Below are 19,018 nucleotides of genomic sequence, written 5' to 3'. Positions count from 1 at the left end.
AATATGTTCAGTGTGGTATGGGCCACGCAAATTACATCCCTGTTGTGCAGAGAGTCAGCACTAACAGATCTAATTGCAGGAGTGGGGCCAAAACCAGCCCTTACCCCAAAGAGCTTGTGAATGCATAGATGCAGCTTTGGAATTAGCTCCCTGTTGGGCTGTACATTTAAAAATAATTTCTGATCCATTTTAATATTAAACCCAGCAGCTTAAGAAAGTGGTCCATTTAGATTCTCCTCACAGTCTCATTTAAGACATCACTCAGCTGTGAATGGAATACATTTTTTTAAGCCCTGGCTTATGTTTGCAGAGCAGTTCCAGCCCCCAACCTATGCTAACTTCAAAGGCTTCCCACAGCAGCCGTTGCGACTTGAGCTGCTTCTGAAATCTGGCAGCATCAGCACAGACTAGATGCTGTGAAGGTTTAAGATCCTAACCTCTGGTAATCTTGTACGCCTTCCCCCACCCTCAGAAGCCCCTCTGAGCTTTGTCAGATCACTCCATATGGAATTCACACATGCTGTGAATTTATATCTACCAGCCAGTGTGTGTCTCCTATCCCCCAGCCAAATCCTTTGTTTCTTTGAAAGCATAATTCTTTATAAAGGAGAATCAAAGTGAAGATTTATTCAGGTGAAGGTTCCCTGTTGATTTCAATAAAATATATTTATATATGTGTTCAAACAGCCCTTTAAATGCCCTTTTGGGGTGGTGCTTTGTTGTTTAAGGTGAGACTTTTACTGAGATCTGGATTCAGCACAATGGATGATGGTCCTGACATGATGGTAAATTGTTCTGAGCAGATGCCCTTGCAAATTGCAACTACCTCCAAAGAGGCTCCATGCATGCCTATTTGCATGGATCAGATTGGGGGCTGAGATTGGACAAGCATGCAGCATTATAGTGTCCAATTAAAAACAATGCAGAATCCCTTACAGAATTTCCCAGAGCAGAATTTCTTGTTCTCTGTAAACTGAATCTTTTATTGCTTTTTACCACCGCCCCAGAGCCTTGGAAAGTCACACACAGAGATGAAGGTAAGACAGAATCTAGTTTAATAATATTGGTATCAAATCCATGGTCATCTGTTGCACGGGCTTCATGTTCTCACTAGGCTACACAGCCTGGGCATTGAGAATATCAAGGCCTCGCCGGGGCATAGAACTAAGATCTTACTGTCCCAAAAAGCACAAGTTTCTACTGCTTGGATTACAGGAGAATCTCTCTCAGCTCTAAGCGGTAAAAGGCCTATGATGCACAGCACAGATCCCATCCAGTGATGCACGTGTACGATCCAGTTTTTTGCAATGTGGCATCATAGTAGCTACAATCATTCACAATGCACTTACCCTCTGTCCCCAGGGCTGCTATCCCAGGAAAAGGTGGCAGAGAATTCTCAAGGAGAAGCCATGAAATTCACTCCATCCTCACGGCCTCTAGGGGTCAGGTTTGGTAGTCTTCACAATGGAACCAGCTCAGCACCAGTCCCTTAGTTTAGAATCCAAAGGGTGAGAAGGTTTTCTTTGCATTTTTAGGATCGGCTGAGTGTGAAATAATCCTAATCATGTATTATTATTATTATTGCATGATTTATTTATTAGTCTTACAGTTGGGCTGAGAGACCTCAGCTGGGCTTGGTGTTTCATTGTGCTAGACATTCGCATGCACTGTAAAACACAGACCCCTCCCCGGAGAGCTTGCAATCTGAAATAAGCAAGAGAGAGGGAGACTGAGAGGGGAGACAGACAGCGAGATTAAATGATTTACCCTGTGTCACACTGCAGGGTAGTGACAGCTGGGAACAGAACCTACCTCGCTAGAGTCCCCGTCCAGTGTCTACCCACTAAAGAGTGCTACTTCGAATAGCATTTTTAAATGTCCAGATTCCCCCCATTTTAGGAGTCATGCACTAGTCTGTTAACTGGTCTCCAGCCCTCCCTAAAATCTTGGAAGGTGTTGGGAAACCTCGGCTTTATCTCTGCCCTACGCACACAGCATCAGCGATCATATGCCTGCAATCATACAAGGTTCAAACCCCCACCAGATGGCCTTCCAGCCTGGCCAATTTCTCCCGCTGTCCATTTTCTTATGTGGCCATGAAGGGAGCTGCTATTTGATCCTGGCTTTTTGCTTTCTTCATCTCCTCTCCCTGTCCTTGCTGATGAGAGGCAGCTGGGCCGGGGAGGCGAAGAAGGTGAGGAGGCCGATAATGGTGTAATTTTATTCCTTAGGTAAAGCAGCTTCGCATAGGTCAGAGGGGTGATTTCTGAAAGCGGCTGAGCTGCCAAATCTCAGGCTCAGGAGAAGGAAAAGTTAATTGGGTTTTATTTATGTACATTTTTAGATGAAAATGGAACCGGCCACTTGCCACGTGAGTGGCCATCTGCTACCGGAGACTGACAAATCTGGCCGGAGCATATCCGAGGCTCCTGGACCTCCAGTCTGAGATGGAGGTAGGGGTTGAGACCTAGGCCCGGGCCCCAGGGGATGAGGCCTTTGCCCCAGTTGCTATAGAGACAGACAGGCAGCAGCTGCAGGAGTAAGAGGGATGGCAGTGACAGCCCAAGCTGCTGCCACCACTGCCAGTGCCTCACAGGCCAATCAGATGGCATGGGATAGCCCAAACCAGCAGCATCACATGCCAGGCTGCCTCCTGCATGGAGTGCAGCTCTCAGGCTGAAAGAGAAATAAGCCTTGGAGGCCTTGGCGCACTGGGAGCTGGCAGCATGGCACCCTTGGGCTCCCCGCAGCATCTCCTACAGTGTTGGCACACCAAGATTTTGGTGCTGTTGATTAAGGCAGCTGGGTATGGAGGATTACAGTGGAAAGCACTTTAAGGATCAAATGTACTTTCCACGAGTGGCACGGTTTAATTGTTCTGTCTGAAAGCAGGCTTTCCTCATTTCACTTTTCTTGTACTCTGACGTGTACACACCAGGGTTCTCCAGCTGTGAACACTTGACTGAGAGAGATTTTTTCTTTTCTTGCAAATACACAAAAAACCCTTTAATCATGGGCCCGATTCTGCAAAGCACAGAACACATTCAATTTCTACCTCTTTGGCTTGAGTGCTACTGGGAAGGTTTGAGGTTGTGTCTTACAATGCATGTGTTGGTGGTAGAACCCTATATGAATGTCATAGGTTGTGTCTATTTTTGTATGAGAAGGATGCACCCTCATGCTGTGTTATGCCAAACCATGTTGATGCCTTTCCTGATGGTTTATATGAAAGTGCAGTAGTAATATGCTGGTACATTTCATGTAACATTATATCTGCTGGGTAAAGATCTCCAGATACGATATTGCTCATTGTGTAAGGTTGTATTTGTCATTCATGGACTACTGTATTTAATTTTTCATTGATCTAGTAAATGCTCAATTATTTAAAAATTCATACTTAATAATAAACAGGGAACTGAATATGTTGTTTCCAGGCTGTTAATGTTTTAAATAATTATAGTTAAAATATCTAATGCAGCCAACCCAAGGACTGAACAATTCAGAAAATTTTTCATGGGCACAAGAGAGAAATATACTACATTTCTGAATGAATTTAAATAATGAATCATATATTTAAAACACCTTACAGGGTTACAATAGAAATAATTTTAAAAATCAAATGTACTTTCCACACACCATGCTGTTTAATTATTCTATATTAGTTCAATGAAAACAGATTTATCCATTTCACCTTTCTTTATAGTCCGCCTCTAGTCAATTGACATAGGGGGACAAGCTCTCTGGGGCAAGACCAACTTTTCACGCTGTGGCTGTGCAACACCTAGAACGATTTAAATTCTGATCCATGAATAGGCTCCTTGGTGCTAGAGCAATGCAGTAAAATTAAGTTCCCTTTCTGTTTCTCCTGTACGACCATGATGCAGCCGTGTGTGTGTGCAACCCGGTGGGGGTGGGGCGGAGTTAGGTTATATAAAGGCTTGTTTTTACATGTCTTACATTGGCCCAAATTTCACTTTGCTTTGTCTGCTTTTGATCACTACTTTAAATAATTCTGCTTCCCACATCACAGATCTTTATGTTAAACAAAGAAACCCAGATTGTATCACCACTTGGTTGCCCACCAATTTTGCAGTTTAGCTTTGATAACAAAGGGCGGCCTGGGAATTTTGCATTGACCTTAACTAGAATAGACTCAATGTGGGCTCTCTTTTGCCATTTTAGATCAATAAGGTGAATTATCTTACTTATCAGGAATGTACCTTTAAAGGCGTTTTCATCTAAGAACTCCTCCCATTATTGTGAGGTAAATTTCTGTCGTGAAAGGGAGGTGGCGTTTTTACTGGTATCATGCTGTGAAGTTATTAATAATACAATGGCATTTGCTGAGCTGCTTCTATATCTGAACCCAGCTTTTGAATCCCAGAATCTAATTAGGGACTAGGGAATAATTAATGCTACACCAAACCTCTTTATTTCATTTTCAAAGAGCCAGAGCAAATGTCTTATGGGAACCATCTTTCTTGGTTGAATATTTTATGGCTTCTGTATGCATTGCTGTTCTCTGTGTTGTCAAATTCACATGGTCTATATCCCAGGTGAAGTGGTTGACTCTGACGCTCTTGAAATCTAATTAGTGAACCTCAGGTCAGCTCCCAATAAAACTTCATTTCCTCCCTTCCTTTCCCACTGCTCAGTTGTTTAAAGAGCACTGCCAGTCCAGTGGTCATTCTGGAACCTTCACCATTTGGTTATTCCAACGGCCAACTCACGTGACAAGCAAAGTGCCCAGGATGAAATTCAGGCAGGGTGCATAGAGTTGGCGCAGGTCCCTGCATATTACTTAAGACCAGGACTAGGATGATAGGGGAAGTTGGCAAGAAAAGGAAGGGGGGCCTCTCAGTGCTCCGTGCACTCAATGGAAAGGGAACTCCAAGCCAGCTTGGGCTAGCACATAATGATTGAGAAGGGTTGCAGGCCACAATATCTGTGACGGTATAGAATCCCATATAAATTGGCATAGCAGGGCTAGAAAGGCTGTCCACAGGATGGGGAGTGAATTCTGGTGTTCTCCAGCCCTCACTGAGATGGAGCAGAGAGCACAATTATTCAGAAATTACGTGACCGGTATGAGTTTCGTTCCAAGAGAAAAACATAGAAGTCAGACTTAAGGGGTATGTCCACACAGCAAAGTTATTCCAGAATAGCTTATTCCAGAGCTATTATTCCAAAATAAACTATTCCGGAATAATGCGTCTACACTACAGGGAAGCCCCAGCATAAGCAAAACTTATTCTGAAATCGTGTGTCTACACACAATAGAGCCTATTTTGGATTCATGCCCCTGGGAGCAGTGGATAATGGAGTGGCTAGAATTGTGTACCTAGGATCCACTTTGATCTCTAGTGTAGACCAGGCCTCAGATCATGCTTTGAAAGTCATGTTTATTCTTGTTTTTTGGCAAATTCTGCAGATTAATTGATTGGTTTATCTAGTGCCGATGGTGGGCTGGAACGCTATGTTAGCTATGTAATTTCTCAACACCCTTGTGAGTTACCCCAGGTTGGTATTATTAAGCCAGTGGGTAACTGAGGCACAGGGAGATTTGAGGGTATTTAGGAGCCTACCTTCTGTTTATTTTAATGGGAGTTAGTCCGACCTGAGCCAAAGTGAATTGCTTGAGAGCAACACAGCAAGCCAGCGGCAGAGCTGAATAAGCCCCTGATTTTAGCCGCGGGCTCTAGTCATTAAACAATGTTGCCTCTCTCTAGGTTTGGGTGCTGAATCTCTTTTAGGTCCCATGTCTTCTTTAGCAGGTGATCTTACAAAAAAACACGAGTGATCCTCTCAACATCAGCCATAATAATACAGTAAAATGCTTGTACTGGATTTCCATTTTGAAATCAACAACATTGCTAATTTGGAAACTGCTACTAATATGTCTGGATGTTGAAAATATTTGCTTTTGATATTGTTTACAAAGATATTTTAAGGCTTTCTCTGCATAACAGACTGAGTATCTGTCAGTCTGTCTACTATGGACATTGTAAGGATGGCCATTTAATGCTCAAAAAGTGCATTTTCTTGTTGGTGATTAAATTTTTTGGCAATTTACAGGCACTGCTGTAGGCTGAGTTGTCACCTAATTATGCCAGTCTCTTTGTGGGGTGTTTTGATAAGTACACCACAGAAGCATCTTTAATCTTCATTCTAAATCTGATTACTTCATGTCCTAATTCCATGTACAAACAATCCTCTGGCTGAGACCTTGAAGCATTTAAGAATACAAATAGCAGTCACCATTTAAAGGGAAAAAAATCTGAATATTTAAAGTCTTTTATGTTTTCAGACAATTTTTGAGGCGAGGAAGTGTTGTCCAGTAGCAAGGTAAAGGGCTTAGGATCAGGAGACCTGAATTCTTTTGACAACTCTGCCACAGACCTGATGATTCTCTTTGGGCAAGTCACTCAATTTCAGTTGCTTTATGGGGAACAGTAATACTGACCTTCCTTTTTAAAAAGAACTTTGAGGTCCTTGGATTATAAATGATAAATATTATTAGTGCCCCGAGGCAATTCCCAAGTAACCTGCCTCAGAAGAGAGCTCCCATGTTATTTCTCACAAACATATTTTGCATTTATGTTGCACTGAGAATTCAAGGATCTCAAAATGCTTTACAAACCTTAATTGATTCTTTGAAGGAGGTAAGTGGAATTATATCCATTTTCAAGCTGAAGTCAGGGGTCACACACACTATTCCCTCTAATTTTTTCCATTCATGGTCAGAATTAATTTAGTTTTGTGCACCAAGACATGTGCAGATGTGCATCACCAAAGGAAACACATGTTGCCTACTGTGAGTGGCTGGGGGTGTTCTGCAGATCAGCGGGACTGCACTTGAATCTCTCCTGGGTGGCTACCCACGCATTTGGCTTTCAGAGAACGCTGATTATATAGAACAGTGATTTCAATGGGACTGAGCTGCTTTCGAAAATCCAGTCTGTGCTCACGAAAGCTCATGCTCAAAACTTTTCTGTTAGTCTATAAGGTGCCACAGGACCCTTCGTTGCTGTTACAGATCCAGAGTAACACGGCTACCCCTCCGATACTAGCTACCTGTGTGCCTCTTTAGGTATCTTTGTAAATCTAGCCCAGCAGTTCCCGAACTATGTGCCGGCAGAACACTGGTGTTCTGTTCCGCGAGCTATGTCAAAGTGTTCCGCCATTGCAATTGAGTAATGGCGGTCTCTTTCCCATTCGCAGGGATAAAAGTAAATTTTGATTCTCAATTTTGCACTGCTCGTGATAAAATCTCAGCAACAAAAAGAAATCTTGAATTCTGGTTTTCAGGAGTAAAAAAGTGTCATCTTAATTTCTTTCCCACCCTGGAAATCTTCCTCTCAGAGTGTAATCTCAAGATTGATGGGGCAGTGAAGGAAGATATAATGCTCAGCATCCAAAGACTCCAAATCATTTTTAATGACTATTTTCCTCCTGAAACTGACAAGTGTGACTGCTTTCACAATCCATTCAACAGCATAACACCTGGCTTCAATAGTAAAGACATGGGGCAGTATATTGATCTCATGTGTAATGGGGATTTAAAGTTGGAATTTTCCAGTGACAGTCTGATCAAATTCTGGGTAAAAGTGCAGTGTAAGTTCCCAGATACCGCTAAGCAAGCGCTCATGAAAATCATGCCTTTCACTACCACCTATCTTTGTGAAACTGGCTTTCCCAGGTATATTGCCACAAAAACAAAGTACAGAAATAAACTGGATGCAGAGAATGAACTGCGGATTCAGGTGTCAGATATCACAGCTAATATCAGGCATCTTTGTTTATCCCACCAGGCTCATCCATCACATTAAATTTGTTAAGTAAGTATGCTGATTTTGTTTATGTTTTATTTGTCATCTCAGCTATATTTGTTTTGTTAATGCCTCGTTCTATTGTTACTTGTTGAGTTGCATTTACTGTACAATAATTTAATTAATGTTCTTACAAAATATTTTCAATTAGTAATGTTCCTCATAGTTGAAACTTTAAAGGGCGCGATCCATAGTCTATGCAGACTGAAGGATGCCTACTACTACTACCACTACTACTACTACTACTACTACTACATAGTTATAGTACGGTGATGTAAAAAAGATAGTGTTCTGCAGAGAGGACCGTGACGTCCAAGTGTTTCACAGCCGGAAAAAGTTTGGGAACTGCTGATCAAACACCTTGATGATTTATACTTTTCAGGTTGATAGTTGGGGAAACGAAGAGCCCATCCTTCCAGGAGCTGAGGGGAGATACAAACAGGTCTGAGCACCCATTTTAATGATTCATTGAGGGCCTGATCCTGACTAGTGTTGAGCACCCTCAACTCCCCTGGAAGACAAAGATTCTGCTTCTACTGAAGTCAGTGAGACTTGGGGTGTTCCAAAAACATTGGAGGGGCTTGAATTCTTATTCGTGCTGGGTATTAATCCCTGTCTCAGCAGATAGTGGCCATTTACTTCTATAGCTGCACTGGTACAATACCTAGATCAAGCAGGGAAAACTTTGATATGTACAACTAGAACTGAACCTGATATCAGGCAGGTGCAGCTGTCCATAGAGTGGCCTTGGTTGCTAGCCACCAGCTAGCCACCAGCTGAAATCAAGTGTTTTCCTCAGTATAAACCTGTCTGCATCCTGCAGTGTCTTCCTCTGGCTGTGCCATTGTCCTCTCTTTCTGCCAATATGCGTTGTGTACATATTCATTAGCTGATTTGGTTAGGGTTAGGACTGAAATAGCATATTGACTCTTCAGCCCTGATTTTCAGTGGCTTATGGCGTTCAAAAACTCTGACCTTTCTTGCTGAATTTTTTCTTCCAAAATGTGAACATTTTTGGAAAGTCTGAACTAAACTGAAAGATCATTCTTATTTGCAAACAATCCTGCAACCAAAAGCTGCTGGACTACGTATTGAGCTCAAAGGAAATCAGCTTGGTCTCCTGCAAACAATAACTATAAACAGAGGTTTGTGATTTTCATATACTCCTTTTTTCCTGAGATCCCTAGTGACAAAGCCCAGCCCCACACAAACAGGTTTTATGGAACTTAAAATCTTTTCTGATAGGAGACCAAAAATGAGACAAAAAGGTAAATATGTGAGAAAGCTGTAAAAATCAGAAATCTATGTTCAGTATTATGTATTTCTGTATTTTTCTTGGGTCAAAGAATCCAACTGAGACCTGGGTTCTGCTGTGCTGGTGTTGTACACATGCATATAGTTAAAGACAATTCTAGCCCAGGTAGTGTACTGTTTAAAAACAATGCAGACAAAGGGTTGGCTGGGGAAGAGAGAGGAAGTCATTTAACATTATTTAAAGAACACTATAAACCTTGTGGTCATTTCTGAACCTTCAGCGTTTGGTCATTCTGAGAGGAATAGGCAGAACGAAGACCTGGCTGCTGGACCATGTTGCCTCTAAGTTGTAGCAGTTATATGGGAAAGACATCTTAACCTAAAGGAAAAATAATTAGATTCAAGTCTTTTTTTAGTTTTAGTTCTTAACAATGTGCAACCAAGCCCCAAGTGACTGGTAGCGGGATGCCCCAACCTCACTCCTTTGAGCAGGAGGTACAGATGACATTTTTTCGTATCTTTGCTGAGGGCCTCGCACACAGAAGCAACAGGAATGTCAATCAAAAACCCACCAATCCAGCAAGTCAGAGTAGGTGACTCTTGAGATCACCTGCATGACATGCTGCCTTCTGTTACTGAAAGGCTTTAAAATACATGCCTCTAATGCATTGTTGAAATCATATGGATAATAATAAATGCATAACACTTAAAGCAGTGTAATCACAGCTCTTATGAAAGTTCTTTTATTTAAAAATTGTCTGTATGTGTGTGCATAGATAATATTACCACTAGCCCTTCGACAGCTGGTTCTTGCTAGACTGTAACATGTGCCTTTAGCATATACAGGGCTACCCCTGGTAGATGGAGCTGCACCTGACCTGTCTTTCATGGTATACCAGGTCAGTTACTAAATGATCAAGTAGATGGGCCATGTTTCAATTCTGAAACATTGCACTAACCAATAGTTCTTAAAATCAGCTTTAAAATGCTACTTAAAAATGGCTCTTGCTGTGTAGAGCCAGTTGATCCAGCTGCAACCCAGTTCTAAGAGCTCTGTCACTGGATGCGGTTTCCATGGAAATAGACGTTAGATCAGTAAAGAAACAGCAAGGGTTTAAAATATTCTTCGTTTTGAAAGCTTTATAATTTTCTGTCACAATATTAACCCTCCTTAAGGTAGGATTCTGTGTGTAGAATCTTTGTTTTTTTAATGTATGCTCAATGGGGTGGATCCCCTGAATAAAACCTCTTATTTCAGTACTTCAGGTACAAAGCCTTTGAAATAAAGAGCTTGGCTCATAAGGTTGCTTTTCCTCAGTCATTTACATCTCATGCATATTGACTTTTGATGCAATTTAAATGAGCGGATCACAAAAATTACCAAGGGAGTCATATTGAGATAATTTTGTTTTTAAAGAATGCACTAAAATCCAGCCAGTTCATTCACACTTTGTCTGAGCATGAACTACTTGTCTATGCTTAGTAATTCAACACCTCTGAACCAGAATTGTTCATCATATTCCCCATAACACAGGGAGGGCTCTAAAAGCCACTTACCCTCATGTATTATAAGATGATCATTATGGATGAAGGAATCGGGCTACCTGGCTGAAGGGGTTTCCAGTGTAACTAACTGCACAAATCAGAGCCCTTGCCCAAGTATGCTGTATGTGACAAAACCATCAATGAAAGCTGATTGCCGTTCTTTAAGTGTATTTGAACCTTCAGAGGCAGGGCTGTGTGAGGTACTTCAGCAAGGCAGGTTGAGTCCCTTGAACAAAAAGTGCTATGCAAGTGCAAATGATTTATATTATACTGTTGTGGTGGGGGTTATATTTCACTGAATTCTCTGCCCTCTATTTCACTTGCATTGAAGTAACAGGTCGGTGCATGGCTTCATACAAATTACAACACATTTCATATGAGGATTGTCCCTTTTGTTGCACCTGCCAGGGAGGTTTCTCAAGACACCTTACACAGGTTTGTGAATTAAGCCACTGCTTTTCTCGGAGTTAGCCATTGTGCACGAGCAGTCCCAGCCCAACGTGCAAGGCACGCTGAGAGCTGGGACCTTCTGAAATGGGACAGTTGCCACTGACTTCACCGCTGCCCAGGAGGCATCTGGATATAGCCTCCAGCCCGGGGGGGGGGGAGGGCCTGCCGCACCTGCCCACGCGGGGATCCGTCCCGCGAAGGACGAGGGCTGGCACGTGGCGGGGAGGGCGGGGGCGTTGGCCGGCCAGAGAGAGGAGTGGCAGGAGACAAAGGGAGTCCCGCTCGCCCTACTTCGCACGTGCGGACGGCGAGGTAGGGGCCAGCTGTGCGCGCCCCCGCGCGCGGAGGAGCAGAGGGGGCTCAGACCCCGACATCCTGGTCCCCATCCCCTGCTGGCCCCAGCAGCTTCGCTTCCTCCCCCCACTCGGGCCCTCCCCCACACCCTGGGCTGCGGACTACAGCTCCCGCGATGCACCAGGCGAAGGGGGCCGCGCGAGCCGCCCCCCCCCGCCTCCGCTCCCCCGCTAGCAGGCACGTGCCGCCGCTCTCGGCCAATGGAGGTGGGGCGGGGCGGGTCACGTGCCATTGTTTGGCGCTTTTGTGAGCAGCAGGTCGGTTAAGAGCGGAGTGTGGCTAGTGGCGCGGACGGAGCAGGTGGGTGTGTGAGGCTCGATTGGGGGGAGGGGACAGACCAGAGAGCCCTCAGACGGGACGGTGATCGCTACGGAGCCGCCGGTGACGGGAGGATGGGTGGGTGTTCGCGGGGCGGCAGGAGGGTGTGGTTCGACGGTCGGGACAGCGGGGCTGTGGCGACGGGGTGGGGGGGTCTGTCCCCTGAGCAGCGCGGCAGTTGAGGTTGGCTTTGTCGCGCGGCGTCGGTTCTGCTCTTTCCCCGGCGTGGAGGGAGCGGCGGATCCCGACGGCGGAGTCGCAGAGCTGACAAAGAGGACCTGGGGCTGTCGGAGACAAGGAGGTGGGGGCGGGGCGGGCGCGTCCCCCCAGTCGGGCTGGGGCTCTATTGTCCTCGTCGCGTGTGGCCTGGGGGCAGCCCCACCCGTCGGCCGAGGGGTGGGGTCAGGCGGCGGCTGTTGTCCACGATCCCCTCTCTCCATCCCTGTGACAGGACCCCGCCATTGTTCGCGGGGAAGGGGCGGCGCCCAGCGAGCGCGGCCGCTTTGGTGACTTTAGGGGGCGCCTCGCTGCGCGGTGAGAGGCGCAGAGATGACCGGATCCGGCCCGCAGCTCTCAGGAACGGAGGGGCCAAACCGACGGGAGGCTGCCCCGGGGACAGGGTTGCAGCCGCAGGACCGTGGCGCGCGGAAGGCGGGGGCTCCCGATGGGGTGAAACGGGCGGGAGGAGTAGATTGGGGAGGGGGTACACAGGTGCCCGGATGTTGCCGTTAGCCCCGCCCCCTCCTCGCCCCCTGCGCGCTCTTTCCAGCGGTTTGAATTCGGTGCGTTCGAAGCGCGCGTGCCGAGGGAGGGGCTTCAAGGGAGCCCTGCGTCACGCTCGCTTCTGAATGGCTGGGTGGTATATTCTGCCTGCCCCGACTCTGGTACCGCGTTTGGGCCGCCTGGGGACCTGCCCCACGAGCTGGGAGCATCCCCAGCGCACTGATTGGAGACTGCTTTAACTAGGGGCTGCTCTTGGCACTGCTTCACGTGGGGGCTCTGGCCCCCATTACTTTTCCACAGCCCTGTCTTGTCTTTCACAGACTTACAATGCTTGTTCACCTGTAGCTATTGGTCTGGTTCCAGTCTTCCCTCTTTAACAGTCCAGCTGTTCATAGCTGTCTCATCTCAGCCATCAGTCCTGCTTTTGTGGTTGGATTTTTTTTTTTATTTTTTTTTTTTAAAAACAAAACCTCACAATCTGGCATTAAGGGAAATGGTTTAGCTCTCAGTCTTCATAATGATATTCTGCACTTTTACAGAGCTTTTAAGCCTTCTAAATGATTTCACTCAAGAGTCAACATTGGTAGTGGGATTGTATGCACCTTTGTAGGTGGGTAAACAGGCATTGGTTAATGTAACTGGTCTCTATGCAGTGGATTCTCTACATAGAATACTGGACTGTACGTCAAATGTGAATTCACTTCCTGACCCTGTTATGTAGTGTTGGGTCCCTAGGTAAATTATGTCCACCATTAAATTGAGGATAATAACTGTTCACCTTTTGTAAAGTATTTTGAGATCTATTGATGGAAATGATTTTTGGAAGCTAAGTGTTACAAGCAGTGTTGACTGGTGAGGGGGATTCTGGGGGAGCATCAGCCATGTTCCGACCTCATCCATTGTTCTGTGGCCAGGGCCGCAACACCCCCACACACTAGAAGCAGAACTGTGTTAAAGCTGCCGGGTGGGGAGAATGGGTGAACACTGGGGCTGCATGTGACCCCCTGTTGCTCCTGGTTACAAGATGGTTAGACTCCAAGCATGCTGTAATATGGCTTGGTTTCTCTTCAGCAGATGTGTACCAAGCATAGCATACAAATAAGGAAAATCTCATCCTATCTGTACAGTCACAACCAAATGTAGTATTTTTGAGGGACAGCTGCCTTAAATGATTAGCTGTTTCATTGTAGTGTTAAGTATAGTGTTGGTTGAGTCTAAATTGTCATTGCAATTCTCTAAAATTTGAAGTAGGCTCTAATTGTAGATCCGCTTACAGAATCATAGGGTACTAGAACACCTCAGGAGGTCATCAGATCCAGTTTCTTGCCTTCATGGGAGGACCAAGCACCATCTGGAGGCGGGTGGCCAGTAATTTTTGCACAGAGACTGCTTCATGCATTTTGGGAAGTCATTAGAGGGGCTGCAGGTCCCAAGCAGAAGGGGTGGAGTTTTTCAGGACTTGAGAGCAAGTGTGACTGTGGTACAGACCAGGCAAGTGTGTGTGGCACAACATGCATACAGTGACACTGTGCATGCAGCAGAGACTGTAGTACTGAGACTGCATGTGAGAAAGAAAGGGTTGGCTGCTAGAGAAGTCTTATGAACAGCAAAAACAACAAGAAGTCTTGTGGCACCTTTATAGACTATCTGATATTTTGGAGCATAAGCTTTCGTGGGCAAAGACCCGCTTCCTCATATGCAATGTACCTAATCTGAAATCTCCCCTACACTGCATCTGATGAAACGGGTCTTTGCCCATGAAAACTTGTGCTCCAAAATATTATTTAGTCTATAAGGTGCTGCAAGACTTGTTTTCATAGATACCGACTAATGCAGCTACCCCTCTGATTCTTTAACAGCCTCTCTGCAAAGTACTCATCTCTGTCACCATTCATGCATCTCTGTCATCTCATGTCATCTCTGTCATCTCTCTTCAGCCTCGAGTAGCTCTCCTCCCTCCAATCCCAGCTCTGCAGAGATATGGGAAGTGTAGGGGCAGAGGGATACTGACATTCTCTTCCTCCTGTTCTGTCCCCTTGCCCGCAGCTAGCTGGAGGATTCCAGGAGTAGCTCAGCTGCAGGGCAGAGGGAGGAGAGGGGAGGGGCAGTGGCTGCTGAACACATACTGTGGCTGCTGTTGCTGGTTAGGAAGTATGCTTGCTGTACTAAACAGCTGGGTGGTCTGAATTGTGTCCACTCCTGAGCTAGACTAGCCTTGATTGGTGTTTGTCTAATCTGCTCTTTAAAACCTCTAATGATGGAGATTCCACAGAATCCTTAGGCAATTTATCCCAGTGCTTAACCATCCTGACAGGAAGTTTTTCTAAGTATCAACCTAAACTACCCTGGCTACAATTAAGCCCATTGGCTCTCCTTATCAGAAGATAAGGAAAATATTTTTTCTCTTTCTCTTCCTCCTTGTAACAACCAAAGTGCCACTGAAATTTTAGAATATATTGACTTCCTCCAGTTTATGATAAGACCAAAAGCTGCTTTTTCTCCAAAATTAGTAGCCCTTTGTGGGGGCAGAGAAATTGTAGGGCTAAATACTTGCATCATACTTTGCAATGGTCACAGACAAGGACTGTGGGAGATGAGCTGACTATATAGAGGCAATGGAATAGTGGAAACTTAACCAATTACTGAAATTAGCCACAAAGTCAAATCAGCATTCAAAGGGACCCTAAGGGTCATCTGGTTATAACTATAACCACTATGTCTTCAGTAGTCTTCCTGTAACGTAGTGATTTTGATGGGACTTGTATTCTGGTGTGTAAAGCAATTTTTTATAAATTCCTATGGTGGCTTTCTCAAAAATTAATGATTATTTTTACTCATATTCATGATTATGAATTACCTAGGGCTTCCACTGATTGGAGTCTTTCTAGAGTACATTTCTGGTGTCTGCCTTCTTCATCATGGCTTCTTCTGGTATGTAATGTGTTAAGAACACTTTATTAAATATTCCTTTATTGTATCTTCTTCACTAACTTGTAAATATTTTGAATGAAAGAAAAGTTTTTACAACAATAATGTTGATATTAACTAAGTAGTGAGCAAAATACTATTCTCTTGGGGGTTAGAAAACAAAATCTATGTGCAAAGCCTTCTTAGCAGATAGCACTCAGATAAACTGAAAGCAGTCTGCTTTGATGAAAGGTGAGGGGTTAAGGCTATATTCACTAAGTCCTATAAGCAGACAAGTCAGTTCTGCAGGATTTTAGGAGCCATTTGTACTCTTGTCAGAGAAACATAGGCTTTCCTCTTGGGTAAAGCAGTGCACTAGGGCTTCGGGAGACAGGGTTGAATCCCTGTCTTTATTATTTAAAAAAATATATATATATATTTTCTGGAGAACCTTGGCCAAGCTACTTAATCTTTTTGTACTTCAGTGCTACAGCTACAAAGTGGGAATACTTACCTATCTAACTGGGATGTTGTAAGGAGGTGGCTATGTACATTTTAGAAATAAATGTATTGTTGGCGTATGCCAGGCTAAAGTGCTAGTTTTTTTTAAACTCGCCCTTTGTTAAATAGCTGCATTATCATAACACTAAGAATCCAGTGTAAGGAAACAAAGTCAACACTTCATTTGGCTCAAAGTATCAGACTTGTTGTTCTTGTAGATATTCAGGTGAAGGAGCTGGAAAAGCGTGCCTCTGGGCAGGCATTTGAGCTGATACTCAGTCCTCGTTCAAAGGAAGCAGTCCCAGAATTTCCCCTCTCCCCTCCAAAGAAGAAGGATCTTTCGCTGGAAGAAATTCAGAAGAAGCTGGAAGCTGCAGAAGAGAGACGCAAGGTAAATCCAAAGTTAACAGTAGCGTAAAGGATAGTCACGTACCACTCACTTGAACCTTTTTGATAAATGTAAACTTGCAGGACTCTGAATCTTGAATAAAGACGTTTATTTGTACATGCTAATATGGTGCTGTAAAGAGCAGGAAAATGTTTGTTTTGTTTGTTTGTTTTTTCTTGTTAAATGGCTTGCAGTACAATTTCGCATGTGGCAAATGGACAGCATACTGGGCACTGTGGTCCTAAAGTTTACTGAGAGGTTGTCTTCCCTCTGACTCTTCATGGGAAAAGTCTTGGACCTTCTGTTGAGACACAGCTTGAAATTCCTAATTATAATAACTGCAAATTATACATGAGGGCCATGAATACAAAAGCTGTTAATCAAACATAGCCTTAGACTTTTTGCATAGTATCTGGGTTCATACCAAAACATACAATAGTGAATTGAGGACAGTATTCATCCACAAAACTTGGCAGCAGTATGCTATTGTTTTTTTTTTTTTTTGTTTTTGTTTTTTCAAGAGCTATCTAATTAACCAGATTATTACACTTAAGTTCTTGCAGTTATGTAATCAACTGATAGAATCCAGGTAAGCAGAGGAGGAGAGCACTGGGGATTTTTGCTTAATAAGTGTTAAGACAATCACAAATTGAGTATGCAATAGAAAATGTTGTGTCCAGTGTAGACAACTACAGTTGGGTATCTTGCTATGTAGTTCATCTGTCTTATGTCTAAACATGCATGGTCTATCTTAAGTCTCATGAAGCAGAAGTCTTGAAGCAATTAGCTGAGAAACGAGAGCATGAAAAAGAAGTGCTTCAGAAAGCAATTGAGGAGAATAATAACTTCAGCAAAATGGCAGAAGAGAAGCTGACCCACAAAATGGAAGCTAACAAAGAAAACAGAGAGGCACAAATGGCTGCTAAACTGGAGCGCTTGAGGGAGAAAGTAGGTGGAGAGTTCCAATTCCAAGTTGGGAAGAACTTTTGTATTTCTTTACTATGCTAATTAGCTGATGACAGAGTCGGGTAATTTGTATAAATAGACATCTGGGGGTATTTTTGGTCGGTCTCTGCACTAACTAGGATTATATAGCTTATTAATTCCACCAAAGACCTCTAGTAGCTCTCTTGGAAGAGGGACCCGAGGGAATATGTGCACATGAGAAAAGGAAGCAAGAAGTCCCTGATCTTCAGAACAAATGCTACAATTCATCCTGTCATTTGGGGGTCAGGTGTGAAGGTGGATGTGGCAACTGAAGTATAAATATGTGCTGCTACAAACCTAGAGTCTAGGTTTCTTGAGTAGACTCATTCAAACAACTAATCCCTCAATCACCTTTCCTTTCTTCAGGACAAGCATATTGAAGAAGTACGAAAGAACAAAGAAGGCAAAGAACCTGGTGAGAATGAAACTGACTGACTTCATTCAAAAACTACTTTCTTCCCCTCCCCTAAATATCCAAAGACTGTATTGGCCAGTGGGTTTTTTGTTGAATTTCTCTAGAAAACTGATGTAGGGCTGTATAGTTAGATCCAAACTGTACACTTGCTTTGGGGGCTAAAGGGGAGATCTTACATGTTTCACTTTTTTTCTAAAGTGGTTGTCTTTCCAGTGTAGCTATCTTCTTGTTGCATCCTTTTCTATTCCAGTGCAGTTGCTACTGGACTGATGGCTAGTACTGTATGAGCTCTGTAAGACATGTTTGTGAAAGGAATATTTAGTAACTATTCCATGCTAAAATATCTGCTACACTTCAAAAAATCTGACTGTCCCAGTCTTATACTACTGTAACTGAGTGACATAATAAAGCTGCACAGTGCTATTACCGTAAGTGGATTATTTCTGAAACTAGTATGATCAAAAAATTCCAACTTTTCTTTCTAATCTATAAAAGCCTGAAGCAGCACTTTTCCTTACACCCAGCTACTGGATATACTGTGTGGTAGCCTTTTCCCTAAAGCTGCTCTCATTGTTTTATTCTTAATATTACAATAAGAGCTTTGTTGTGGCACCTCAGCAGTTGTTAGCAATTCAGAGCCACCTCTTTCTGGATGTTGACACTTCAACAAATATGTCCTTGTTACCCCATGACTAATCTGTTTTTTGTGTTTTGTTTTTTCCCTTCCCCCCCACCCCCCCTACATTTAAAAACAACTTTTCTGGAAACACTGAGTTATCCAAGTATCACCATGCAGCTTATTGAGATTTCGGTGGGAATAATGATACTTGATACAGTTCTTGCCAGGGTTATACGCTGCTCTAACCCAATGACAGAGGTTTAAAATTTAAAAAATGGGAACCTTATCAGGACTTCAATGGCAAATACTGGTACAGTGCAATATATACTTTTATTACCAACTAACAGATGGAACACTTTGAACAAAAAAGTTATTCTAACTAAAATAGTAGTGTCAAGACACAAAGGACAGTTAAAGCACCCAACTCCCACTGCTGTCCTTGCAAAATGTCTCCAACTTTACTTTATTGTTGGCTGATGGCTTTTCTTATTTAATTCAAGCTAGTCTGCTGGGAGAAAAGTCATTATTCCACTTACTGTCATTCAGCTCAGTCACTGTCCTTCCAAAGTGAGAGACTCGAGGAGGAGTCTTGTAGTGTGTGTGTGGTGTCTGCTAATTGTGAGGTTAAGGAATAACTGCCAGTTGCCCATGTAAGTATCTTACCACAAAGTCTCCGATCTTGACATTAGTAGAATTAATTCTGAAATTAAGGCCCTATTACTGAGACT

The 19,018-nt window shown here is 43.7% G+C and overlaps 1 protein-coding gene across 1 annotated transcript; it reads left to right on the top strand.

The window, feature by feature from the left end:
* Positions 1–11,654: 11,654 nt before the first annotated feature.
* STMN1 (stathmin 1) lies at positions 11,655–18,097 on the top strand. The gene is made up of 5 exons (XM_074976147.1): positions 11,655–11,732; positions 15,335–15,404; positions 16,100–16,272; positions 17,026–17,217; positions 17,623–18,097. Exons 2-5 carry the CDS (start codon positions 15,392–15,394, stop codon positions 17,689–17,691), a joined length of 447 nt encoding a protein of 148 aa, XP_074832248.1. The 5' UTR covers positions 11,655–11,732; positions 15,335–15,391; the 3' UTR covers positions 17,692–18,097.
* The last annotated feature ends 921 nt before the right edge of the window (positions 18,098–19,018 follow it).

Source organism: Carettochelys insculpta, chromosome 24 (assembly GCF_033958435.1).
Source record: "Carettochelys insculpta isolate YL-2023 chromosome 24, ASM3395843v1, whole genome shotgun sequence".
Classification (NCBI taxonomy): Eukaryota; Metazoa; Chordata; order Testudines; family Carettochelyidae; genus Carettochelys; species Carettochelys insculpta.
Note: the sequence above shows the minus strand (reverse complement) of the source record. Positions and strands in the feature narration are given on the sequence as shown.